The sequence below is a fragment of the Hydra vulgaris genome, chromosome 14 (genome assembly GCF_038396675.1).
Source record: "Hydra vulgaris chromosome 14, alternate assembly HydraT2T_AEP".
Lineage (NCBI taxonomy): Eukaryota > Metazoa > Cnidaria > Hydrozoa > Anthoathecata > Hydridae > Hydra > Hydra vulgaris.
Window position 1 is genome coordinate 30,538,747 of NC_088933.1, and position 26,436 is coordinate 30,565,182.

The window sequence follows — 26,436 nt, forward strand, 5'->3', positions numbered from 1 at the left end:
ATCCTTATTAAAAGGCAATAGAACTATAATTTTAAAGCTTTTTTACGTCTTTTTTTAAATATAAATTTAATCACGTGTTGATAATCTTTAAACAGCACAAGGTAAATTATACAACCGTAGAATATACGGATTCGTGTTTAATGCAATCGGATTTAATAATGTAAGTGACAATATAAATTTATCTTATAATTTGCAAGTATGGTATTAGCAAAATAGTTCATAGTTTTCCTGATTAGAGCTCTAAAGTTTTCTACCCTAAATTAGTTTTAATATTTGCAAAATTTTTAAGAACGTTATCAGTAGTAGAAAGTAACTCGCTAACGGGATTTGTAGTAATAAGGCGAAATGCTATTACACCTAGTGATACCGCCGTAGCAGCAATATATCTTCTTTTGTATATTTTTAATTTTATTTTATTTGAACAAACATAACAGATTTTTTAGCTTCAGCACAATTTGCTAAAATAATTTTATTACATAATTAGTTATAAAATTTACAGCAGAAATATTATTACTGAATTCCGCTCCATCACTACCAAGCTGTGCCGGTGCCGTCGTTGTATGGAGAGGAAGTAAATAAACTACGAGGGATAGGTGAGAACAATGATGTTCATCATTGCCCTCACTTAACTCACATAAATTTTAAGTGGAATAGGTGAGGATGTGTCACCCTTTATTTTGTTGGTTAACCAAACACTCCCTTATAGTTAACTCGGAATTATGTCATAGTCATTATGAAATTCATATTCTGTACTCTTGTATTATGTGTAATGTATGTTATATGCACTACATAATAAAAAGTATTCATTTTTCTTTATATATGGGTATTATAGATATTTTATTATTTGCATTCTTGGATACTGGTAACTGTAACAAATGTTTTTTACGACGGTTTTTTAGCACAATAAGTCCGGGATAACTAAATGACACGTATGCGGGCTGATTACTAAGAAAAATTTCGAGCAGTTAAGAGGAAGTTTAGTTTTAGTTTTAGCTGTAATTATCCGTTATCTATAGTTTTCACATAAGAACATGATAAAAAAAGAAAAAAAAGACGAAGAGGGAGGTAAATGTTCATAAATAAAATATAAACTTAGAAAGTATCTTTTATAATATTTATTTTATAATATTTATAGTCTACTTTTTCAGCAAAAATTTATAATTTTTTAAAATTATATTATTAACATTATTGTTACAATTATATTATTAATGTTATTGTTAGCAAAAAAGTTGTATTACTAATACTATTATTAGCTGTTATGGTATTTAAAAATGTTAAACAATTTTTAAATTTCTTAATATATTGTTGCAGGTTTGTTAAATCCTTTTCAAAATTTGGATAAAAGTACAGTTCTTCAAGAGGTAAATAACAAAATAGACTTTACACACTTCATATTTTTTGTTATATTATAAACAAAAATAAGCCCAAATTTTGAATTGCATAAAGGTCATGCATTTATGTTCTTTGAAGGCACTTTTTTATATCTTCACCTCCCAATTTTTATTACTGATTATGATAGAGAATTTTATGCTGATCAAAATTCATACAATAAAATATAGACCTGAAAACAAAAGGAAATTTCTCTAGTTTGATGTTGATGTTTAAAAAAATACACTAAAAAATGCTAATATCGCCATTTTTTAAAAACGTTTTACACCAAAGTTTACATTTAGAAATGGATTGTTTAGAAAATCTTTGATTATGGAAACCATTTTTTATTTTCATCAAAATCAAATTTATGATTATATCTTAATTTTTTTTAAATTCTTTAAATATGTTGATTTTTAGATGTACATATATTAACTGACAAATAGGGATTGGCGCAATTAAATGTACATGAGTTGACTGACAAATAGGGATTGGCGCAATTAAATGCACATGCGTCGATGGATAAATAAGGATTAGGGTTAAGATTTGGATCAGAGTTCAATCAGAAATTGATGCGTTATACATTTTAAAACAGTTTTGCATCAAAGTGTTAATAGAAACCAGGCTTTTTAAAAATTATTTTTGAAAAGGAATTTTATCATAACCGAGTATGAAAAATATATGGCGTTTTTTAGTGTAACTTCAACAACGAATCAAAGCACTTTCTGTTGATTTTCAGACCTATGTTTTTATACAGCTCTTAATCAGCATAAAGTTCTCTATCGTAATCAGTAATAAAAATAGGGGGGTAGAGATTTTACACCCTAATTGGATGATATATAAAAAGCAACATATAACATTGATACCAATACCGGATTAACTCAGGCACATGGGCGCAGCTGTGCCTGGGTTTTTTTAAATTGGGTCCCAGTAGGGGCTCCCGATTTTATAAACATATATGCTGCAGTTGTGGATTTGTTAAGACACCAGTACCACTACTACAAGGGCAAATAAATGTATATAATGTCTAGCCTTTTTATACATAAAATAATAAGGCTGAGCAGAATTAGAAGGTTTGCATGTTAATCAAAGCAATTAAAAAATACAAATCATCAGTTGTTGTTTTTTTCCAAAGCAGTACAATCATTAAAATTCAAGAAATTTTTTTTTAGTATGAGTTGGTAAGAATAGAGATAGTGAAGTGGTTTTAAATAGCAGTGACAAACTCAAAATTAAACATTTAACTTTTTTATCATCATAGACAATGTTGAAAATGTGCTTGAAAAAAATATAACCATACAAAGCTTATAAAAATTGACCAGTTGTATACATTATAAATAAATATGAAGGTGACAGAATATAGATGTGCTCTGGCTTGAATACTGTTGGTTTTTTAAAATAATACAATATTTATAAAATATCAGTTATGGAATAACATTTTATCAAGAATAAAGAAATGTGTTAAGAAACTGATAATGCAAAAAGTACTCACGTGTTTGTTGATTTTGTTGCACAAACATCTTTGATTGGTCAATTGATTGGATATCTTTTGATTGTCACTTTTTTTTTCTATAAAAAATAACTTTAAATCCAGGAAATTAAAATTGAAATTAAATAAATATAAATGTGCTTTATAATCCTATTGAATAGCAAGAAGGACACATCTTTTAGTAATTAAACTATGGACAAAATTTAAAGTGCTTAAAATATGTTAAGGCATACACACTTAACTGCATAGGAATGTATTTATTCTTATATATTTTGATGTTTAAATTTCTTTGTTGCTACAAATAAGTGTTACAATTTTTCTATCTACAGAATTAAATAATGTATCAAATGTATCACTGTATCAAATTATTTGTTTATGTATTAGTCTCGAGTTTTTAATGAAACACCGATCAACACACGAAAATGCATTCATATTTTATGCAAAGTTATCTATTTAATAAATCAGGTATTGATTTTAATTTTATTGTTTTTAACTATGCAGTTTTTCTATTATTGTTTTGTTTTTTTTCTTTTTATCTTTATATTTTTTTTAAATTTATTTTTCACTATTTGTTTTGTTTGTAAGTTTGATTTAACAGGCTTGGACAGGAATGGCGTGCATTTAAACGCTATTGCTGACCACGCAAATGTTTTTTTTCTTTTTTTGACAACTTGACCACAAGTGTTAAGGTGTTTTGATGATTTAAATATTTCAGAAATGCGCTAAAAAAACCCGCTAAGCTAAACTTAGACTTGGAAAAATTAAAAAAAAAAAATTAAAAACACTACAGAATAAAAAGCATTTCCTTACATAAAAAAAAAATTTATAAGCTTTAAAACAAAACTTTAAAAACTCATACTCGAAGCGAAAATTACTTTTCATTACGTTTTTAATTGATAATAAATTTATCTTTTAAAATGTAAATGTTTTAAAAAAGAAATTTCTTTATAGTTTATTTTTTTAAACATTTTATTAAAGTTATGCAAAACATTTTAATAAATTACTTCTAATGATTGTTTAATAACTGAATAAATTTTTTTTTAATTATTGTAAAGTGAAATTAAATTATTGAAAAGTATGTTTTTAAACTGTTTAAACATTTTTTCGAAAAATTGCAAAAAAAATTTTTATTCAAGTTTAAAAAAAAAGGCTTTTAAACAATTCTTTGTAAAAGCAGAAACAAAAAAAATAACCAATTAAATCATTATTAAATTTGCATTGCAAAATTTGATTGCAAATTAAATTGCATTGTAACAGAAGATTTTAATTTAACTTATACATAATTTAAAGTTACTTAAAAAAATGATTTTTTAAAAGATTTTTAGTAAGACCTTGATAAATAATTTCAAATGTTTAAATTTATTATAAAAATGCATGCCTATTTAAAAAAATTTAAATATAACTTTAGTTTAAACAAAATGGATTTATTTTAAACCATTATGATTTATTATATCTAATTTTTTTTTTTTTTTTAATTTTTTATTTTATTTCTCCATTAAAAAAAGAATACAATGCCGTTTTATATAAATAAAATTTACATGACTGGGGCTAAAAGAAGACAATATTTGCCTTATCACTACTAATTATGATCATTATAATTAATTTTTAATTTATTTAAAGCCCTCGCAAAAAATAAAAACTTATAATTAAAAGTTATTCATAACATAAAGATTTTTTTTATTGCCTTTAAATTGTTAAAACATTAAAATGGCCATGGTCAAATTGTAAAGAAAAAAAAATTATAACTGTGTGATTGCCCGCCATTTCTGTCCTGGCCTGATTTAAGTTGCAGCGGTGGCGCAGTGGTAGTGCTCTTGCCTCAAAAATATAAGATCCGTCGTTCAAACCCCACCTCTGGGCAAGTTTTGCAACATCGGTTGGGAAGTAGGTGTGAACTTCCTATTAAATGCTCTTCTGCTGTGTTTCGTGATAAGTCAGTAAGGACTTCTTGGGGCACCTAAAAAAAAAAAAAAAATTAAGTTTAACTGGTATGAAAGTTCTATGATGTTTAAGTTTAAACTTCAGAAAAAAAACTACAGAGTATAATATCATTTTATGAATTATTTTTTAACTCAAGACAACTAATATTATATAGAAAAGTTTTTTTTACAGTGCGACATTTTTTTGTTTTTTTTAAGTAAGTTATAGTTATATTTTATATGTATTATAGTTTTTTTTTTTTTTATATATATTATATTTTTATTTTATATTAAATATTATTTTTTATATTAATATTGTAGTTATTATTTTTTATCTTAATATTATATATATTATTTTTTTAGTTATTTTCAGAATATTGAAAGAATATGAAAATTTTCATCTTTATTCTCCATCTTTATTCTTCACCTTTATTCTTTATTTTTATTCTTTATCTTTATTCTTCATCTTTATTCTTTATCTTTTTCTTTATCTTTATTTCTTATTAGTTCTTTATCTTTATTTCTTATTAGTTCTTTATCTTTGTTTTTTGTCTTAGTTCTCTATCTTTTTATCTTTATCTTTATTCTTTATCTTTAAGATATTATAAAAAATTAATAGTTTCTTTCAAAATTCTTCAAAAAATTTTATTATTATAGTTGTAAACAATTTAAAAAAAATAACTGTTTTATTAAAACTATTTTGAATCATTTTTTAATTTATATGTTGCAAGTAATTTATTTATAAGTTAGTCTACATGTTTTTCAAGTTTTTTAATTTATTATTAATAATTGAATTATTATATATTTTTTCTGATTCTGCTTTATTACTTTAGGGAGTGCAATTTGGAACAACGGAAGCAACTGAAACATTTTTTGCAATGACAAAGTTGTTTCAATCCAAAGATGTGAGTTTTAATTGCCATTTAAATTTATATTAATTTAGTTGCAACATAATTCAAAGTATTATACAAATATTTTAATAAATAAATGTTCTAATCAATAACTTACACTTACTTATTTGAGAAGGCATAATGATGATTGATTTTCTAAATTATGTAATTTTCTATAATGTGTGATGCTTTATAACAAAAAAAAAAAATGCTCAAAAAAAAAATTCAAGTTATATTTCAAACAAGTTGTAAGATTTCTCATACGTTTCTTATATAAAACCATGACTCGAATTAACACAAAAAAAAATCCCCTAAATCTGGCACTGCATTTGGTAAAAGGGGTTGCATTAGTACCAAATTTGTATCGTTTGTAAATTAATCGTAATTGCAATTTTTTAAACATAATATCTCTCATATTTAAATGATAACTTAAAATATTCTTGTTTAGCAAGGTTTAAAATAGCCTAAGTTACTGTTATAACAGTATACATAACAGTAGTACAGCTCAAGTTATAATTTAAAGCTTGTGCAAATAACTAGTAAGTAAATTGCAGTTATAATGAGCAAGTAACTATTTAATACTATTAAAATATTACTTTTTTAGTTGCCTTTACTTAACATGATGCTTAAAAAAATTAAAGTAAAAAAGCAAATATTTTAATATTTAAACCACTTTAAACAGTTATAGAAAACTATTTAATACCCTGTTTCGCTGATGATAAAACAGCTTTTATTTTTAAAGTGCATTAAATTGTTATTGTATAAAGTTGTACAACAACAATACATACTAGAAAACTGCAATACTATAAAAAGCAATACTGCAATGTTGTTTTGTCAATATAAAGACCTATATTTGGTCTTGTTGTTATACTGCTGTTTTATGCGGTTTATAACATTAATAACATAAATCTTGTTTAAAATAAAATGAAGTAAAAGAGTTGTTCTAATAAATAAAAATAATCATAAAACTTTAAAAAAATTAATAAATAAATATCATCATAAAACTTTAAATAAAAATAATATCATCATAAAACTTTAAACTTCATATTTGTACAAAAGCATATCTATAGACCAAATGAGTAAGATTAAATAAAAAAACAACAATGAGTAAACTTAAAAAAATTTTTAACTTATTAGATACCATATTTTTTCTAATTTTTTGCTTCTTGATCTAGCATTTTATTAAATATTTAAGTATATTTAATTTTTTTTTATTCAAAGGGTTTTTAAGTTAATGTTTTCATTCAATTATCTCATTCAAAATATTTTTCAATAAAATAAAGTGAGAGAAAAAAATATGGTTTAAAAATTTAAATTATATTTCCATAAGTTTAAGTATATGCTTACATTTTTTTATACTTAACTATTCAAGATGTTTACAATTTGAATAAAACCTTCTTCCTTGTATGCGCTATTTTCTAAATCTGATATTGTTACTGTAGCTAGATCTATGTTTGACTTTCAGGAATGATCCTTGCTATGCCACTAGGTATTACAGATGTCGCTGCTGTTGCCAATCAATTAAATTTATATTTATTGCTGGCAAGCATTAAAATTCTTTTTAATATTTCAAATAATTTTTTTAATTCGAGATTATTTAAATAAGAATTTTAGTTTTCTAAAAGTCTCTTGTTTAAATAGATTTCTTTCTAAATTAAATTCTAAAAAACAACTTAATTTGAGCCTTGAAAACATTCGCTTAATTTCCAACTTTTTCACTTTTTTAACCATGTTATTTTTTTTTATTTTTTGCAAGTAACTATTTAATACTATTTTTAAAGTGCATTAAATTGTTATTGTATAAAGTTGTACAACAACAATACATACTAGAAAACTGCAATACTATAAAAAGCAATACTTTTTATAGTATTGCAGTTTTCTATGTTTTATTGCATGTTTTATTTTATGGAAAAAAAAGCACAGATAAGTTATAGTGACCACTACGAATTTTAAAAGGTAAATAAATTAATAATAATTTTTTAATGTTTTTAAAATAGATTACATTGCGACGAATGTGCTACCTGGCTATAAAAGAATTAGCTAATATTGCTGAAGATGTTATTATAGTTACTAGCAGCTTAACTAAAGATATGACTGGTAAAGAAGACATGTTTAGAGCAAGTGCTATTAGAGCACTTTGCAAAATAACAGATTCTCAAATGTTAACTGGTATTGAAAGATATATGAAACAAGCAATCGTTGATAGAAATGCATCAGTATCAAGTGCTTCACTTGTATCATCTTTAGTAAGATAGTTTTTAAAATTTATCAAATTAAAATAAAGAAAATGCTCTAGACATTTTTATTTTTAATAATAAAGTTTAACAGGATAATGATTTAAAAAGTTACTTTAATTTTAATTTCTAATTAAGTTTTTTTTTCACTATTTAAAGCATCTTCTAAAACCAAACTTTGATGTTGTGAAGCGTTGGGTCAATGAGGCACAAGAAGCAGTCAGTAATGATAATGTTATGGTTCAAGTAAGCGAAAATATTAAAAGAGAAATCTTTCATTTTTCTTGTTATTATTATAACATCAATTTGAAAGTAAATACATATAGATTAACTAGATTTAAATAATTATAACTAACTTTAGTATCATGGTCTTGGATTATTGTACCATGTGAAGCAGAATGATAAACTTGCTGTGTCTAAATTGATTACTAAGTTATCACGACAAACTTTAAAGTCTCCTTATGCTTATTGCTTGTTGGTGAGAATAGCTGCAAAGTATATTGATGAAGATCCAGAAAGGTTTTTTTTTTATATAAACATTATTATATAAGAAAGCTAATAATATGAATAAAAAATGAAGTATAATTTTCTAAATTTTTTTATAATTTTTTTACTTTAATATAATATTTAAAAAAAGTTTTGCAACAAATTGAAATGCAATATTATAAAAATATGTTGAGAAAAAATATTCAAAGAAAAAAAATTTTTTTTAGCACAGAAAATGCTGCCTTATATGATTTCTTAGAGAGTTGTTTGCGCCAAAAGAGCGAGTTGGTGATTTATGAAGCAGCTAGGGCTCTTGTTAATTTAAAAAATATAAAAACTAAAGATTTGCAACCTGCCGTATCAGGTAAGAACATTTATATTGACACTGCATTGCAACTTTCTTTGTAATTTTCATTGTAAGTTTCTTTAATTATATTTCAAATGCATTAGGCTTTAGTATATCATAAAAAACTGTGCATGGTTAGTGATTGTTTATAAAACTGTTTTGTATTTATTTTGGATATATGTTGTATAAACTTCATCTCCATCAAACCTTGTTTTATAATATTAATTAGTTTCACAATATTATTTAGTTTCATAATTTTATAATAGTTGTAATGATAATAGTAATGTTTTAGTTTTGCAGCTGTTTTTAAGTTCACCAAGGCCAACATTGCGTTTTGCTGCTGTTCGTACATTAAATAAAGTGGCTATTTTGCAACCACAGTCTGTTATGACATGTAATTTGGATCTGGAAAATTTAATAACAGATGTAAATCGAAGTATTGCAACACTGGCTATAACTACATTGCTTAAGGTAAAGAAGTTTTTTATTTGTGAATTTATGAAAGATATACAATTTTGTATCAGCTTTTGTAAAGTATTATTTGTAGTAATTTTTATGTTTAAATAAAAATGATTTTAAATACTCTTTTATGTTTCGTTAATGTCAAAAAATAATTAAAAAAATCAAGAATGATTTTGATGTTATAGTTTTTTTAGAAGACATTGAAATAGAAGTTTAGTTGAACCTATTTTTTTATGATTAAATTAACAAAATAGTTTAAATGTGTTTTTAAAAATACAAAATCTTGCTATTTAGACTGGAAGTGAAAACAGTGTAGATAGACTGATGAAACAAATTTCATCTTTTATGTCTGAGATTTCTGATGAATTTAAAATTGTTGTTGTAGATGCTATAAGGTATTTTCAAGATTTTTTTTTTGAAATCAGTTAATGTTTTAGCAGTGTAAGTTATTTGAAATTTTAAATGTTCTCTAACATTGTTGTTTTAGAGCATTATGTTTGAAGTTCCCTAGAAAACATTTGGTTATGATGACTTTTCTTTCTACTATGCTAAGAGAGGATGTAAGTTTGTTTTATTTATTTGTCATAGTTTGTATACTTTTATAACACATTGTAAAACAATATTTTTTTAGGGAGGTTTTGACTATAAAAAAACTATTTTTGATGCAATTTTATTTTAGGGAGGTTTTGACTATAAGAGAGCTATTGTAGATGCAATTGTGGCTATCATAGAAGAAAATAGTGATGCCAAAGAGTCTGGATTAGGTCATCTCTGCGAGTTTATAGAAGATTGTGAACACACATCTTTATCTACTAAAATTCTCTATTTGTTAGGTCAAGAAGGACCAAGAACACCATCACCATCTAAATATATTAGATTTATTTATAACCGTGTGATATTGGAAAATGCAGAAGTTCGTGCTGGTAAGTTGCAAATCTTTAATATTAGGGCGGTAATTAAGACAACATTTAAAAAAATTACTTATCACATCCTCTACAGTGTATTTTATATTTAAAAAGTCAAATTAAAGAAATAATCTTTTAGAAATTATTTTTAGTAATGTGACAGCCCTGAAAGATTCTCAATTAAAGAGAAGCAAAAAATTTCAAAAAAGTTTAAAATTTTAAAAATTGTAATTATTTTTTATAAAAATAATTATTTTAGAATTTATTGCATAAAACTATGGTTTTTTAAAATGAAATAAGAAAATTAATTGTTTTCACCCTTTCTTATTTTTCTTAGATGTTTTTATAAAATTTGATTATTATTTTGGAAATTTTTATATAATTTTGCTTCTTTTTAGACTGGCACCTTTAAGTATTTTAAATTATTTTTGTTATGTTGTTGAAAAATGTTGTTTTTAGTACATCCTAGTAGTGATCTCGTTAAAAGTTTATGCCATTTATATATCAGTTGTATGGCATTGGTATATCGGCTGTATAGTGTTGGTGTATTGGCTGTATGGTGTTGGTATATCGGTTTATGGTATTGGTATATTGGTTGTATGGCGTTAGTATATCTGTTGTATGACGTTAGTATTTATGTTGTATGGCGTTGATCAGTTGAATTTAAACTTTAATAGAGGTCAGTAAAAAAGTTTTTGATAAAGTTTTTCTGGTGTTAGTGATAGTTGTATGTAGAATGTACAATAGGTTGGTAACAATGGTCACAGTGCATACATTCATAATAAAGTACAGCATAAAATAATGTTTTTAAAAAAATTGTTAAATGCAAAGTTTGCAAATAAAATAGCTCATAACCTGCAGTGAAGTCTGCCATTGCTGTATTAAAACCAATCAGGCTATAACAGAATTAATTCTTATGTGCTGGGAAAGAATTATACTTTTGTTAAATGACATATCTTTGCAAGTGCATCAAGGCCTAATGCTCAGTCCTCTGTCATTCGTTATTTTTAAAGGTTTAAATAGCTTATTGTTAGTTTACCAAGAAAACTGTTCTTTGTTTCTTTTTAATTTCACAGACAAAAATAATTAGAAGTAATAAGAAGAAGAATTAAAAATAGTTGTTAATAATACTAAACATGAATTGCACATTCTGAAAATTAAAATTTAGACATTTTCTGCATAGATTTGAAAGAACTATATCACTAGCTTGTAACAATTAGCTAGCGATGCAATGGTTTGTGATTTAAGTTACTAAGTGAACAGAGAGAATAAATGAAAAAAGAGAATTTTAAATTTTGTTAGGTTAAATTTTGTGATTTAAGAGATATGATTAAATTAGGTGAAGTTAAAGTAGAAAAATAAGATATGTATTGTTATCTCCACTTGATCTCAAGTAAATAAAACCTTAAAAGTTAAGAGAATTATTCACACCTTTAACAGTAGGAGGAGTATCTTAAAAGATGTATGACTATGAAATATGTTCAATAGAGTGGACTAGGAATTAAGATTTTTGTGGAATCCTAATATATAAAAAAAAAAATTTTTTTTTAAACTCAAAAGACTCAGAAGACTCAAACTACTTAAAAGACGCAGAACAAAATTCTAGTTTTGAATATATTAATTTTATTTAATGAAAATTTTTTGTTAAAAAATTGCAAAAATGTACCTAGAATTGTTGCTTTTTTAAAACAAGGCATTTTTGCGGGGGAAAAAAATTCTTTGTAGTTTTGATTTTGGATGAAAATAGATAATATTTTCAAAATCAGCATAAAGTTCTGCATTTTATGAGTACCTGCTTGACAGTTCTGAAAAAGTTTTCACTAGTATTAGGACCCATCAAAATTTTTGTGTCTGAGAAGGAAACTCAAGAACTCATCTAAACCCAAAAATACTTTTTTACTTTCCTGTACTTGTATGTTGTATGTTTCCTGTTATTGTATGTTGTATGTTTCCTTATGTTATTGTATGTTTTATGTTTCCTTATGTTACTGTATGTTGTATGTTTCCTGTTATAACTAAATAACTAATAGTCTTCACGTCTTCATTTATTTTGTTTATTTTGAAACTCACTAAAAATTTTATGTGTAGAACGTGACATGAACGGAAGTTTTCTTTGCTTTACTTTGTCACGTTGTTACCAAATCATCACATTGTACAACATAAGGTTCTGTTAATTAAGTAATATAAAATTTATAGCAGTCATGATGTAGTGGTTAGAGCTCTGACTTCAGAACTGGAGGTTCATGGTTAGAAGCCAGCTCTGGCCATATATGCAAAATTAGTAAGGAAGGAGGCGCGAATTTCCTGGTTAAATGCTTTTCTGTCGTGCTCTGTGATAAGACTTGGAGCACCTAAATAAGTAAAAAAAATTAATATAACTAAAAGATAACTATATAAAAACAGAAAAAAATAATTATATAAAAAGTAATTTGTGATTTAGTATTAATTATTCCTTTAAATGTTTTAGAAAAATTAAATTTCAGAAGTATTTGCAAATTAAGATTTTTTCTTTTAATTAAAATTAAATTTCTTTAGCTGCTGTGACGTCATTGGCAAAATTTGGTGCACATTGTGATAGCTTACTGCCAAGTATTTTAGTGCTACTTTCAAGGTTTTTAAGTTTTACTTTTTTTTTAATTTGTTATACAAATTGTTTTTTTAAAATTTTAAAATATAATTTGTATTCATCATCAAAAACAAAATTTTAGATGCATGATGGATACAGATGATGAAGTACGAGACCGTGCTGCATTTTATTATCATATCCTTAACAAACAAGATAAGCAGTTAACATCTGGTTACATATTAAATTGTATGTTTTTATTTAAGCATTTTTACCTCCTTATACAGTATTGTCCTTTTTGAATACATGAAATATTTATTAACTGCTTTGAATACACGCGCACGCACACACATACACTTTATATTTATTCCTAATTTTTTTCTTTTTTGTATAAATAAGCTGTATACTGTGTATATATATATATATATATATATATATATATATATATATATATATATATATATATATATATATATATATATATATACTATATATATATATTATATATACTATATATATATATACTATATATACTATATATACTATATATACTACATATATTATATATACTATATATACTACATATATTATATATACTATATATATATATAGAGAGAGAGAGATAAGCAAAACTAGTAAGCATTTGATCTATATACGCTGTGTTTATGTGCAAAAATGTAAACACCACCGCTAAAATAAAATGATCAAAACAAGCGATTTAAAAAAAAATTTTAAATCGCTGGTTTTGATCATTTTTTTACCAAATTTGTACATTTGCAGACTTTTTTGCTGAATCCATATAGTTTTTTTCGGGGGGAAAAATAAATAAACAAAGAATAATGGAAAAAATAATTGCTGCCCCATCCCAAACACTAGGTTAATTTAGCAACACTCCCTTGCATGTACTACCTAGATTTTCAGCTGATGTATATACTGAATCCCTCACAACTACCTATGATGTCATATTGCTTAGCTAAATATGCAATTTTATATATATCCTATAGTGTATACTTTTTTGCTGACCTAATTCTGACTAAATTAAACTGACCTAAATAGTATTATATATAAATATAGAATTTAAAATCTTGTGTTTTTTATTATTATATATAAATATAGAATTTAAAATCTTGTGTTTTTTGCATAACTTTACAAGAAATTATGCAAGTTTGTGAACTCAATTTGCTGATTGCTTAGTGGCTTTGTTTATACTCTGCAAGAATATTAAATAGTTAATAATTCAACTGATCAATTAAACAATTTCTTTAAACAGCGTTAAATGTATCAGTTGTCGGTTTGGAACGAGCTTTAGCAGCATACCTTAAGGAGCCAACAAGCACACCATTTGATATGAAAATTGTTCCATTGACAACTGTACCTCTACATGAGCAAAAGAGCATTAAAACAAGTAATAATTTTGATTGAACTAATATTACTAAATTTTTTAAAGATGTTGAAATTTATTATAAATTTTTGCATAATTTAATTTTTTTTCCAAAGCTGGTGAACCAACAGTTAATACAGTTATGCAAAGAGCTTCTGTTCAAACTGCTACACGACAAGATGTTTATGCAGGTAGTAGTTGTGCAGTATATAATTTTGGTTATAATGGAAACTATTTTTTTAATGTTTTATATTAGTTCTAAATTATTTTTATACTATTATTTATCATTTTAAGAGCAACTCTCAGCTATTCCTGAACTTGCTGTTTATGGTCCATTGTTTAAATCTTCCCAGAAAGCACTGCAGTTGACTGAAAGTGAAACTGAATATGTTGTCAGTTGTATTAAGCATACATTTGCTAACCATATTGTTTTTCAAGTAATTTTTTTTTTTTATTCATTCTACTTTTTATACTGCTTTTTGTATTTAAGTTTCAATTTTAATATTTTAGATTTTTTTTTTGTTGTTGTTATTTGCATAAAAGTTATATTGTGTATTTAGTTTAATTGTACAAATACATTAAATGATCAAATCCTTGAGAATATTACAGTGAATATGGAGACAAGTGATGATGTTTCTGTTGTTGCTATGATACCATGTAAAAAACTTGTTTATGGAACTCCAGGAACTACTTATACTTGTGTGCAGTATTCAGAAGATCTTTCATCAGGTTAAAAATATATATATATATTTCATATATAGGATTAATTTTCATATGTTTTTTAGCTGTCTTTGTGACAGCATCATTATCTTTTTTTTTTTTTAGTGACAACATCATTATCTTGTACTTTTTAGTGACAGTATCATTATCTTTCACTTTTTAGTGACAGCATCATTATCATGTACTTTTTAGTGATAGCATCATTATTTTCTACTTTTTAGTGACATCGTTATTACCTGTACTTTTCAATGGCAGCATCATTATCATGTACTTTTTAGTGACAGCATCATTATCTTGTTTTTTTTAGTGACAGTGTCATTATCTTGTACTTTTTAGTGGCAGCATCATTATCTTGAGCCTTTTAGTGTCATATTTTTTTACTTAACAGTTATCTTATATTTTTTAGTGTCAGGCATTACTGTCTTGAACTTTATAGTGACTGCATCTTTTATATTTATTTATTTTATAGTAACAGCATCATTTACTTGTACTTTAAAGTTCAATGTTAAAGATTGTGACCCAAACACTGGAGAACCAGATGATGACGAAGGTTATGATGATGAATATGTGGTAAGTTTTGTCATCCTCCCTACCTCATCATAAGTTTGTTATAAGTCAGTTGCATCGCAAGCCAAGTCACATAAGTTAAAAAATTTAAGGACAAAGTTCTAATTTGTCATTTAATTGTCATTTGTTATTTCAGTTCTGTTTTTAAAGAATTTTCCATAAGGATAACATAGGAAACTTTTGGAAAGCTCTGATTGATACACTAGGGTGGTTCATGCAAGTTTTGAACCTTATCTAAAAGACAGGACCTCATCAGTTTAAAGTTTAAAATTTTGGCTCCCTTATAGAATTAGCTCCTCTAAACTCACTGATCCCCTCAATAGGCTTTAGGAAAAGGTCTAGTGAAATCAAAGACTTTAACTATGAGGTTCTATCATCCATCATGTTACTCTTTAGTGGATGTTCTTAAATAACAACATAAATAACAGGAAAATTTTTCTTTACATCTGTTATCTTATTTCCTTCTTTATACTATATTTGCCCAAAATCTCTATTACAGGCCATTGGGCTATGGCCCGGGATATGAATTTTTCTGATAGACGCATGCGTGCATTTAGCACTTTACAAGTACAGTTTACAACTTTCTTAATTTAAGCATAAAATTTTTCACGGGTATTACTAATGTAACTTTTATTAAATTTATAGTTTTCAAGGTATAAAATGTATTTGCAAAATTTTATTAAGTTAGGATTTTTGTGTATAAATAGTTTATACATTGCCATAAGTAAAAGATATAGAAAAATTTAGAACCCTTTTTTTTGGTCTTGAAACTTTAGTTCCATGCAGTGCAACAAATGGTGCCTTACTTAAAGCATAGAATAATGATTTTTTTATCTATCTGACTTAGGGTAATATCTCTGATTTAGGTTAAAAAGTGAGATTTTATGTTTTAACTTAAATTTTTTGTTCGATGCTTTAATTGATCTCAATTAAATTATTTAATTGATGAAAAACAAATTTAGCTAGAAGACGTAGAGCTTGTTGTAGCTGACCATGTTCAAGGGGTTGTAAGAACAAACTTTTCAGCATCATGGGATGAGATTGGAGAAGATAATCAAAAAGAGGAAACATTTGCTCTTAGCGAAATGACCAGTTTAGAAGGTGAGAATATTTTTAAATAAAATTTTACCCATCCCAAAATAATTATTTTTTTTATCTCTTGTTAATAAAACTCATTTTATTATTCTTAATTTTTAAGAATTCATAAACTTATAAATATTATCATAAAATTTATTTAAATATTACAATTGCTTTTATATTTTTAATTTGTAGAAGCCGTCACAAAAATTAATCAGTTTATTGGTCTTCAACCGTGTGAACGTTCAGATCGGATATCGACTGATAAGAATTCTCATACGTTACTTCTAGCTGGGGTATACCGAAATGGTGTTAATGTATTGGTTCGTGCAAAATTGATTCTTCGAGATGGAGTTCAGATGCATTTAAGTGTAAGAAGTACAGATCCGATCGTTTGCGATGTAATAATTTCTGCTATTGGCTAATAAATACAAAAAATTTGTTTTTTGACAACGATTTTTTATTCTATTTTTATTTCATGTTTATTTTTTTTTATCTTTAATGGTTATTTTTTAATTGGTTTGTTAAATGTTATATGATTTACAATAAATGCAAATTTTAAATTAAGGTGAAATTTACTTTTAAATAAAGGCGATTTTTGCTTTACAAAGGCTATAACAGTCATGTTAACTAAGGTTTAGAAATAATAAATTATTTTTATGAATCTGCTTAGCCATTTTTTAGTTATTGTTTATAAATCAGTCTTCTCTTTTTTTTGTTCTTTATTCCCTTTTCCATGTTTTACAAAAATCCTTTAAAATTCCGAATAAGCGTTAATTCATTTTTGTGTAACACTTTTTTTATATTACTATAAAGCTCAAAGGGGTTAATCGAGTTTATAGTATAAACTTGATTAAAGATGTAAAAATCCCTGACTTCTATTCGGAAAAAAATGCTTAATACAATGTTTTTGTAGTGCGATAAACATGTCGATCCCTGCTAGACAAAAGGTGAGCCCCTGCCCAAAAATATATTTTTTTAAAAAACGTTAAGAGTTTTTTTATTTTTTTTTTTAAAAAAGAAAATTTTTTATTGACTTCCTTTTAGTTCCTCTATAAATCAAACCACGCGTCAAAAAAACTTTTTTTTACTAACAGATCCAAAACAACCACATTTTAATTAACAAGAAAAGCAAAAAAATTAACAATTTTGATAAACAGGAGTTTTGTTTTTCATATCATTTCAGACCTATATTTCTATTAGACTGTGCTGGGTAGCCAGTAATTTTTTTAGATGTGTTGGTTTAGCTTGCAATTTTTGGAAGTGCCCGGTAATTTCAGAGGTGCTTAGTAGTTTTTTAATGTGCCTGGCAATCTAGAAACCAAAAAAAAGAGATGAACCTGGAAACCTCGCGGTGAACTAATTTCCCAATAATTTGAAAATACCGGGTATCCGGCAAACATACAGAAATTGCAGTGTATCCATCATGTCCTAGGATTGTGAAGCATTTCCAAAATTTACCCAGCTTTTTCAGGGATAATTGGGCCCCTCTAAAAATTACCAGGCACCTAGCACTCCAAAAAAATTGGGTACCCGGCGCATCTCTAATTTCTATACGATTCTTAATCAGCATGCATTTTATAATAACCAAACGAATTTTTAACTTTACCTAATAAAATAATCGATTTTTAGTATTGGGACCTAATATATTTATGATTAAATTGAACTTATAACATTTCAATTTTATTACGACATAATGGGTGATGCGGAAGTTATCGGACAAAATAAAAACGTCAATAACTTATTTATAAATAAAAAAACAAACTACTATTATATTTTTTTTAAATAAAGCATTTATCTTTTAATAAAAATATATTATTTTTTATATGAAAAAACACCACCATTTGCAATTGATCTCAATTTTGCTCTGACGCCTTTCATATGCAACTGTAAAAAGTTTAAATCAATTTCTTGTAGTTTTAGTTTAATGCGATCAATCAAAACTTGCTCTGTTGAAGCTTGCCAATCTCCCTCGTAAACCTTCTGTGCCAAATGTCCCCAAAAATTTTCAATTGGTCGTGCTTGAGGCACATTTGGGGGATTGGATTCTTTGTCAACGTAATAGACATATTGGTCCATCCAATTTAGAGAATCTTTAGAATAATGAGAACTTGCTAAATCTGGCCAAAATAAATAGTTAAAGTCTCCATGATACTTGTGAATAAATGGAAGAAGTCGTTTTTCTAAACATTCATTAATATAGATTGATGAATCGATCGTTACAGCCTTGGAAGTGCGAAACAATGGCTCGGACATACCACGGTCAAATATGGCTATCCACATTAATAATTTTTTTGGAAATTTCTCTTTTCCTATAAAACGAACACTTTCTAGGCATGTCTTTTTGTTGTTTGTGTAGTATCCAGAATTTCCAGGCATGTTGTCCCCTGCAAAACAAAAGTATTTTTCGTCATCGATGACTAGAAGCGATTTTGTGTTATAGAGTTGGTTAACTAGTTTCCTGCTTCTTTTCTTTGCCTTTATTTTTTTTTTCTATAGTATATTTTGAAGTCTTTTCACGTTTTCTATATTTAATATTCATTTTTTTAACTGACGACCAATTGTCGATTGATTTACACCGAATTTAATACCTATTTTTCTCTGACTGACCCCTTTTCGATTGTTGACAAGTCTCGTTAATTCGGCTTTCTTTTCTCTAGTCCAGGATGTCGGACGACCAGGGTGCTTTCTATCAGAAAACGATTGAACAGTTTCAAGTCTTTTTAGGTTATCATATTATACTTCGAGCAAATCCTTCCTTGAATGATTCCAAAATGATTTACGATTTTTTGTTTTTTTTTATATTAGGTTTATTTACAAAAAACATTTTTAGGCGCTTTCGAAAAGATTCTCGTTCAGCTGCATTTTACCTCATTTTAAATAATTGTGTTTCAAATAATAAAGTTTATATTTTATAGAACGTTTATGCCTACGCATAAAACCACAAAAACTAATTATTATGCTCAAATAATGCAATTAGGATTTGTCCGATAACTTCCGCATCACCCGTTACCTCGGTATCGCAACTTAGTAGCTATTAATATTACTACGATATTAACGCTTATACATATCGAAACGTTGTAGTAAGCTACAACACAACAACAAATCTGTACAACACAACAACAAATCGATGGCTACATATTGTAGCTTTTTAGCTTGTCGTTACGTATCATTGCAGATAGTTTATCGATGTATAACTTATGAAACGAAAATGAATAAATAAAGTTTATTTAATGGATAAATTAATGTTGTTACCTGCATTACTAGATCAAATGCTAAAAATTGATTTTCATTATTTACGTTATACATTAGGGTGCATAAAAAAACAGAAATTTTTCAAAACTGTCTTGTAATAGCTCTAAATATGCGATATAATAAATTTTCATTAGATTTAAAAAATTTTTGGAATAAAATATACTTTTAGAGGTGTCTCAAATCAATTGAATATTTACAGGGTCCCTAATATTTTCGGAAAAAAGTTATACAAAAGTAGGTCAACCTGATACTAGAAAGAAACGAAATTTTATAAATTTAATTATAAATAATATTTGCTTCATGTAAAAATTACTATTTTAAATTTTATTGCATAATAACAATGGTTTTTTAATAAAAATAAAAAAAGTGAAATTTTACAAGTTTTTCAATGATATTTTTTTTTCGATATGTTTTTCATAAAACAATTTTTATAAGACTTCACTTCTTTTGAGTACCAGGTTGACCTACTTTTGAAGAATTTTTTTTCCCATAATATTAGGGGCCCTATAAATGTTCAAGGGACTTTTTTGTTAATCTAGTGATATTTTATTATATCGCATATATTTAGAACTATTACAAGACAATTTTTTAAAAATTCTGTTTTTGAATGCACCTATTATACATATTATACAAAAGTATACGTATATGGTCTTTTTTTTACAAAATTCGAGCATTTTTGCAAAATAAGCTCTATCATTTTTGAATTACCTGTTTATCTAAATCTAGTTATATTATCTATTGCGAAATAAAATATTTCATTAATCCTTTGTCACAACACAAATAAAAACTCTCCTCTCCCACAACACAAATAAAAATTAAGAATTATATAGCGAAGGTGCAGCAAGTTACTCAATTTTAAAAGTTGAGTAACTTTGCCGCACCTTTATTAAAGCAAGCGTTTTTGAAGCTTGCTTTAAAATTGAGCAACATAGGTCCAGGGGCGAATCCAGAACATCTAATAATGAGGAGATGGGGTGCGATTTTGAAATATTTTTGATTCTATGCATCCGGACCATATAGGAAAGAATGAGAGGGGGGAGGGTTGATTTGGTTGATCTAAACTATCAAGTAAGGTAGGAGGAGGGGGGGGGGGGAAACGGTATCTAATTTTTTTAATTTTATTTATATATTTGTATTTCACTGCCTTAATCTATGTAAATATAAAATTACGTTATACCGATATCTCATTAGTTTGATTTAAAAAACCTATCAAAATTTTTTATCACAGTCTCCCTAATTTACTTCCATTTTCAAACAGTTGCTCAGTTAAATGCATAAAATGGAATTTTTTTTTTTTTAATATTTACAAGGAAGGAGGGGGGGGGGAGACTTTTGCCCCCATTGCCCTTTGAACTTCCCCCCCCCCCTCCTCCATCCTTCCTTCTCCCTACGGATCCGCCCTTTCATAGGTCTCCCAACCATATTTGTTTATTTAATTTAGTCTTTGTATCAGAATTTATCATTTTAATTTTTAATTGTTTATTATATATTTATACAGAATTTATGATATTATTTATTAGAATATATTACTTTTATATTATTATTATATTATACTATTTTATATTATTATATTATTATACGACTTAATGAACTTAAAGAGAACGAATCGGAAAGCTAGGAGGAAACCGAATTAAAAGTCATTAAAGTATTTGAAAAGTAATTAGAAATGACATCAAAATGCTTGCAAACATAAATATTTTTAAATCAAAACTAAAAGAAATAGTTTTAATTAATCAAAACATAAAGGACTATTTATAGAGCTATATTTATTTGTTGGCCTTTAAAATATTGTATATTATATTTTCATTTTATTTGCAAAGGTTTAAAAATTTACTTCTTTGAAAACTTATTTTTTATTTTTCTTATTATTAAAAATTAAAAATTTTTCCTTAAAATTTTAAATTCTCTTCATTATATTTCCTAATTAGGAATTCTTAATCTCAACAATTAAAAACTTTTATATATAGTTTAAAAATTTTTTTTGTTTGTTTATTTTTTATTTTTGCTTTGTGTTTAATTATATTTGAAAATAAATTTTAGAATTTATTATTTTATAAATTTTAGAATTTATTATTTTATCTTTATATACGGATTATTAGGAGCTTGGCGATAGGGCTATTTTGTCTTCTTCTTACCCCCGCTATGTGTATATTTTACCAATACGAGAGTTGTAATTATTTTAAACGGCAAACTTAATAATAAAAAAAGAAAAATATATTATAGTAATAAGCACTAAGGCTTCATGACAAGTTACACATGATCTTCTAGAAGTCCTGTTTTTACTAATGTAAAAATTGTAAAATATAATTGGTTATTGTAAAATCTTTTAAACGGCAAAATATTAAAGAAAAAAAAAGAAGAGTTTTATTATATAATATTATAATAAAATAATCCCTATATGCACAAATATAATAATTATTTTGTTATATAACAATTTATTTTGCTTGAATACTCCTTAATTTTAATGGAGTGTTTTTCTAACTTATTATCAACTCATTTTTGAACGGAATCGCAACATCTAATTACCAGCGTTTTAATTAGGGTTGTTCGCCGTTAACAAATACTTTAGAAACTTCGCATTTTTATCTTCCGTATTTAAAATTGCTATTGCGGAAGTTGTACATGCGCAAATTCACCTTCCGTAATAATTGTACGAAAAAAATAAATAATAATAACTCTTTACGAAAAGAAACTTGCCAAACAAATCATTTCGAAAGAATACTTGCAAAACAGTTCCTTACGGAAGGAGCGTTTCGGAATATGCGCTTACGGAAAAGACTCGAAAGCATTTATTAAACTGTTATGCAAAAAAATGTTATTATTTAATATTTAAATAAAAAAATTTTGTTAAATGATTTTTCAATAATTTATACATACATATATATATACATATATACAACTCGACAAAATGTTGACCAAGCTGTGTTTCGCTATCAATATTTTGTGGCGAATCCTTTGTTGCCGATCACAGTCTTGGATCTTCGAGGAATAGATTCGATCAGGTGATCAATAAAACTTTGTGGAATCGCTGCCCAGGCCTTTTGGATTTGTTCAAACAGTTTATCCTTATTACGAACACCTTCACGAATAATTCTGCGGTTGACGATCTCCCACAGGTTCTCGATAGAGTTGAGATCCGGAGATTTAGGCGGCCAATCCATCACCGATAATTGGTTGTCTTGAAACCACTGCTTGACTACTTTTGCAGTGTGTTTCGGATTGTTGTCTTGCTGAAAAATTTATTTTATTGGCATATTCCATTCAGCATGAGGTAACATAACATCTTTCAGGATATTTTTATACATGAAACGGTCCATTATTCCATCGTTTCGATGTATTGGACCTAGACCGTTTGCAGAAAAACACCCCCAGACCATTACATTGCCTCCACCATGTTTCACGGTTATGGCAGTTACGTAAATCGAGGCGTTTTCCGGCCGGTCGACGTACACGGCAAATGCCATCGCTCCCAATGATGTTGAACTTCGATTCATCATCGAACAGGACAGTTCGCCATTTCTGCACATTCCAGTCAATATAAGATGTAGCAAACAGGAGTCTTTTCTTCTGGTTTTTTAGTGAAATCAGCGGTTTCTTTGCAGGGCGTTGAGAAAACAATCCGGCTTCAACAGCACGTCGTCTGATTGTTCGGTCAGATACAGGCAGCTCTAACTGCTTTTGTATATCGACTGATGATATCCAAGGATCCTTCTTGACGGATCTGACGATCATAGAATCCTCTCTAGAAGTGGTGGAATGCGGTCTTCCACCTTTGTTATCTGCTGCCAACTTCCCCGTAGAACAATATTTGGAACATAGTCTTGATACGGTCCATTTTTTCACGTGATATTTATCACAAATACTTTTTTGTGACATTCCACTTACGTAATCGACAATAATTTTCTTTCTTAGTTTCAATCCAAGACTGTCGGGAGCCATTTTTGCACTTGAAGTCATAAAAATAATAAAAATAAATAATCACGCTTCTTAAGGCTTACCGTGTTACATTTACCTTCTGATGATACATCAATGCTCTGTGGAGCACAGCGGCTTAGTTGGATGTGGAATGTATTGATGTAATGAAACACTTGTTGCATTTCACTTCTTGTATTGATGTTCTTCGATAAAACACTTTGATAAAATTCACTTCGATAAACTGCTTTGATAATACTGACTGGTTGACTTCCATATACTGACTGAATTACATGTCGATTTACATGTCTCTTATATAGTAAAATGAACCTCTGTGTGAACCTGTTCTGGAAGATTCTAGATGCTTCTTTTCGATGCTTCTGGAAGCTTCTGGATGCATCTGGATGTTTCTGAATGATTCTGGATACTTCTGGATGCTACTGGATGCTTCCAGATGCTTCTTCTGGAAACTTCTGGAAGCTTCTGCATGCTTCTGGAAACATCTGGATACTTCCTTTAATTATTAAAAAACTTCCGTGACGTTGACACGGACCAGACTTAAGAAAATGAAACAAACCAAAAAAGTTGCACTTGTTTTGTCCGTTGCAAAATGGCACTTGTCAACGAAATTCTGCCTGTGTGCTGTCACCTGTCAGCTGACTGCTCATTTCATGGCATGCTATGACTCCAGACTCCTGAACTGTTTGCTGTGGTAGTATAGTTCGTTTCGTTTTTAAGACATGTAAAATTAGGAACACTTTTTAGCATTGTTCGATGTTGGTTGCAAATGTTTTGTCCAATATTGTATATACGATTATATATATATATATATATATATATATATATATATATATATATATATATATATATATATATATATATATATATATATATATATAAATATATATATATATATATTGTATATATATATGTATATATATATGTATATATATATATGTATATATATATATGTATATATATATATATATATATATATATATATATATATATATATATATATATATATATATATATATATATATATATATATATATATGGATATATATATATATACATATACATACATATATATATATATATATATATATATATATATATATATATATATATATATATATATATATATATATATATATATGTATATATATATATATATATATATATATATATATATATATATATATATATATATATATATATATATATATTCACATTTAAATTTTGCACTCTTTGCCCCCAGTTGCTACGCCAGTGTTTATATATATTTATAAATTTCAAGTACCGACTTTTGATTGCTTGTTGCCTTGGCTTTGCAAAAATGGAGATTTACTATTTATACTCTCATATATAAAAATCTAGTAAAATATTTGGTTCCGTTACAAAATTTAATTTAATTCACGTGTTGTTTGGCCGTTGCTAGTTCTTTCCAAATCTTGCAATTAATTTATCACTACCATTTAGATTAGCTACAGCTCTGAAATTTTTAGCAATTGTATAGTCCTTGTGAGCTTTTATGTTAAAATTGTTTCCAGAGATAAAGAACCGGGAAAGGGACGCATTGTACGTGCCCACTTTTTTGCTACAAAATCTTGCAAGTAATATTTCACTACCCTCCAAAATTGCTAGAGCTATAAAACTTTCAGCAGTTTTATAGCCCCAAAAACATTAGGATGTTGCATGTTATAACATTTTCAAGGGCCAACTATGCAAGGGGGAGCAAGTGTCCTTACCCCTTCCCACCATAACTTTTATTTTATAAAAGAAAATTTAAGAAAAAAATCTTTGAAAAATTTGTTTTGAATTTGTTTTGAATTTACTTGTTGTTATTAAGGTAAAAAAAGCGAAAGCTCTTATAACAGCGCACCTCAAAAATAAAAAAAAGTGAAACTGACTAAATATAGTATCATTCTATTTGAAAACAAGTGAAAGCTATTTTTAGGCATTTTAATATATTATTAAGTTTTAGCATTCATTACTCCATTATAATGACTCAGTTGCCATGTATGAACAATCAAAGTTTATTTGTAGATGAGATATTGCTAATATGCAAGCAATTTGGTATAAATATGCTGCAATGTTTGATCGAGGGCAATAAAAAAAAAAAAACTGAACACCCTTAGGAAGTGTTGGATGCCAATATTGCCGCAATTTTAAAACAATCTTTCCAATTATGGAATTTAAAGAAACAAAGACTTATATTTAGAACTTTGATGGAAGAGAACATTCTAGGAACAATACAAGAACACACAAATAACAACAAGTAAATTCAAAACAAATTTAAAACAAATTTTTCAAAGATTTTTTAGTTTAAGTTTAAAGACTTTTTTTTAAAAAGGCAGCAAGTATTTGTGTTTTTTTGGTTTATGTGTTAGCTGAAAAAATGTTCCACCGAGTTCCAAAAATATATATATATTTTCTAGTTAATTAATATTGCTACTTCTAAATTATAAAGGGATCACTGCGGCCTCCTGCGGTATTGGAAGTTATTAAAGAAATACAAATGTTGTTAAACACTTGAAAACCTTGTTTGCCGCCATTTTTGAAAGTATTTTGTTATAATCAAAACAAATGAAAATGGCGGGAAACTTAAATTTTAATTTTTTGTTTGTATTACTTGTTCTAATATAGTTTTTAAATCATAAATATTAAATAAAGTTTTAAAAAACGTGCTTCTGCCATTATATACTATTTAAAAGTTTGTTAAAATATTTATTGACAATTTTAAAGAACGATTTATTATTCGAAAAGTACAACATGTTTGAAAAAGCTTAACTGAACAACTTTATTATTTCCTGTAATATAAAGTTAACTTAGTAATACAGTATTTTTAAAGGATGTAAC

The 26,436-nt window shown here is 26.8% G+C and overlaps 1 protein-coding gene across 1 annotated transcript; it reads left to right on the forward strand.

Annotated features, from left to right (window-relative positions):
- Positions 1 to 889: 889 nt before the first annotated feature.
- On the forward strand, positions 890 to 16,970 carry LOC100197456 (coatomer subunit gamma-2). Its single transcript, XM_065817108.1, has 21 exons — positions 890 to 1,065; positions 1,312 to 1,361; positions 3,242 to 3,322; positions 5,610 to 5,681; positions 7,664 to 7,912; positions 8,060 to 8,146; positions 8,262 to 8,419; positions 8,614 to 8,750; positions 9,025 to 9,203; positions 9,489 to 9,589; positions 9,682 to 9,754; positions 9,874 to 10,117; positions 12,635 to 12,710; positions 12,808 to 12,911; positions 13,933 to 14,067; positions 14,160 to 14,234; positions 14,338 to 14,480; positions 14,604 to 14,772; positions 15,233 to 15,333; positions 16,293 to 16,431; positions 16,603 to 16,970. Exons 1-21 carry the CDS (start codon positions 1,032 to 1,034, stop codon positions 16,830 to 16,832), a joined length of 2,637 nt encoding a protein of 878 aa, XP_065673180.1. The 5' UTR covers positions 890 to 1,031; the 3' UTR covers positions 16,833 to 16,970.
- Positions 16,971 to 26,436: the final 9,466 nt, after the last annotated feature.

Bases quoted from the DNA above. Each gene is read 5' to 3' on its own strand.
- LOC100197456 (XM_065817108.1), top strand. From the start codon at position 1,032: ATGATAAAAAAAGAAAAAAAAGACGAAGAGGGAG. The intron at 9,590-9,681 runs GTATTTTCAAGA...TTGTTGTTTTAG, and splicing joins GTTGTTGTAGATGCTATAAG to AGCATTATGTTTGAAGTTCC. The intron at 9,755-9,873 runs GTAAGTTTGTTT...ATTTTATTTTAG, and splicing joins CTACTATGCTAAGAGAGGAT to GGAGGTTTTGACTATAAGAG.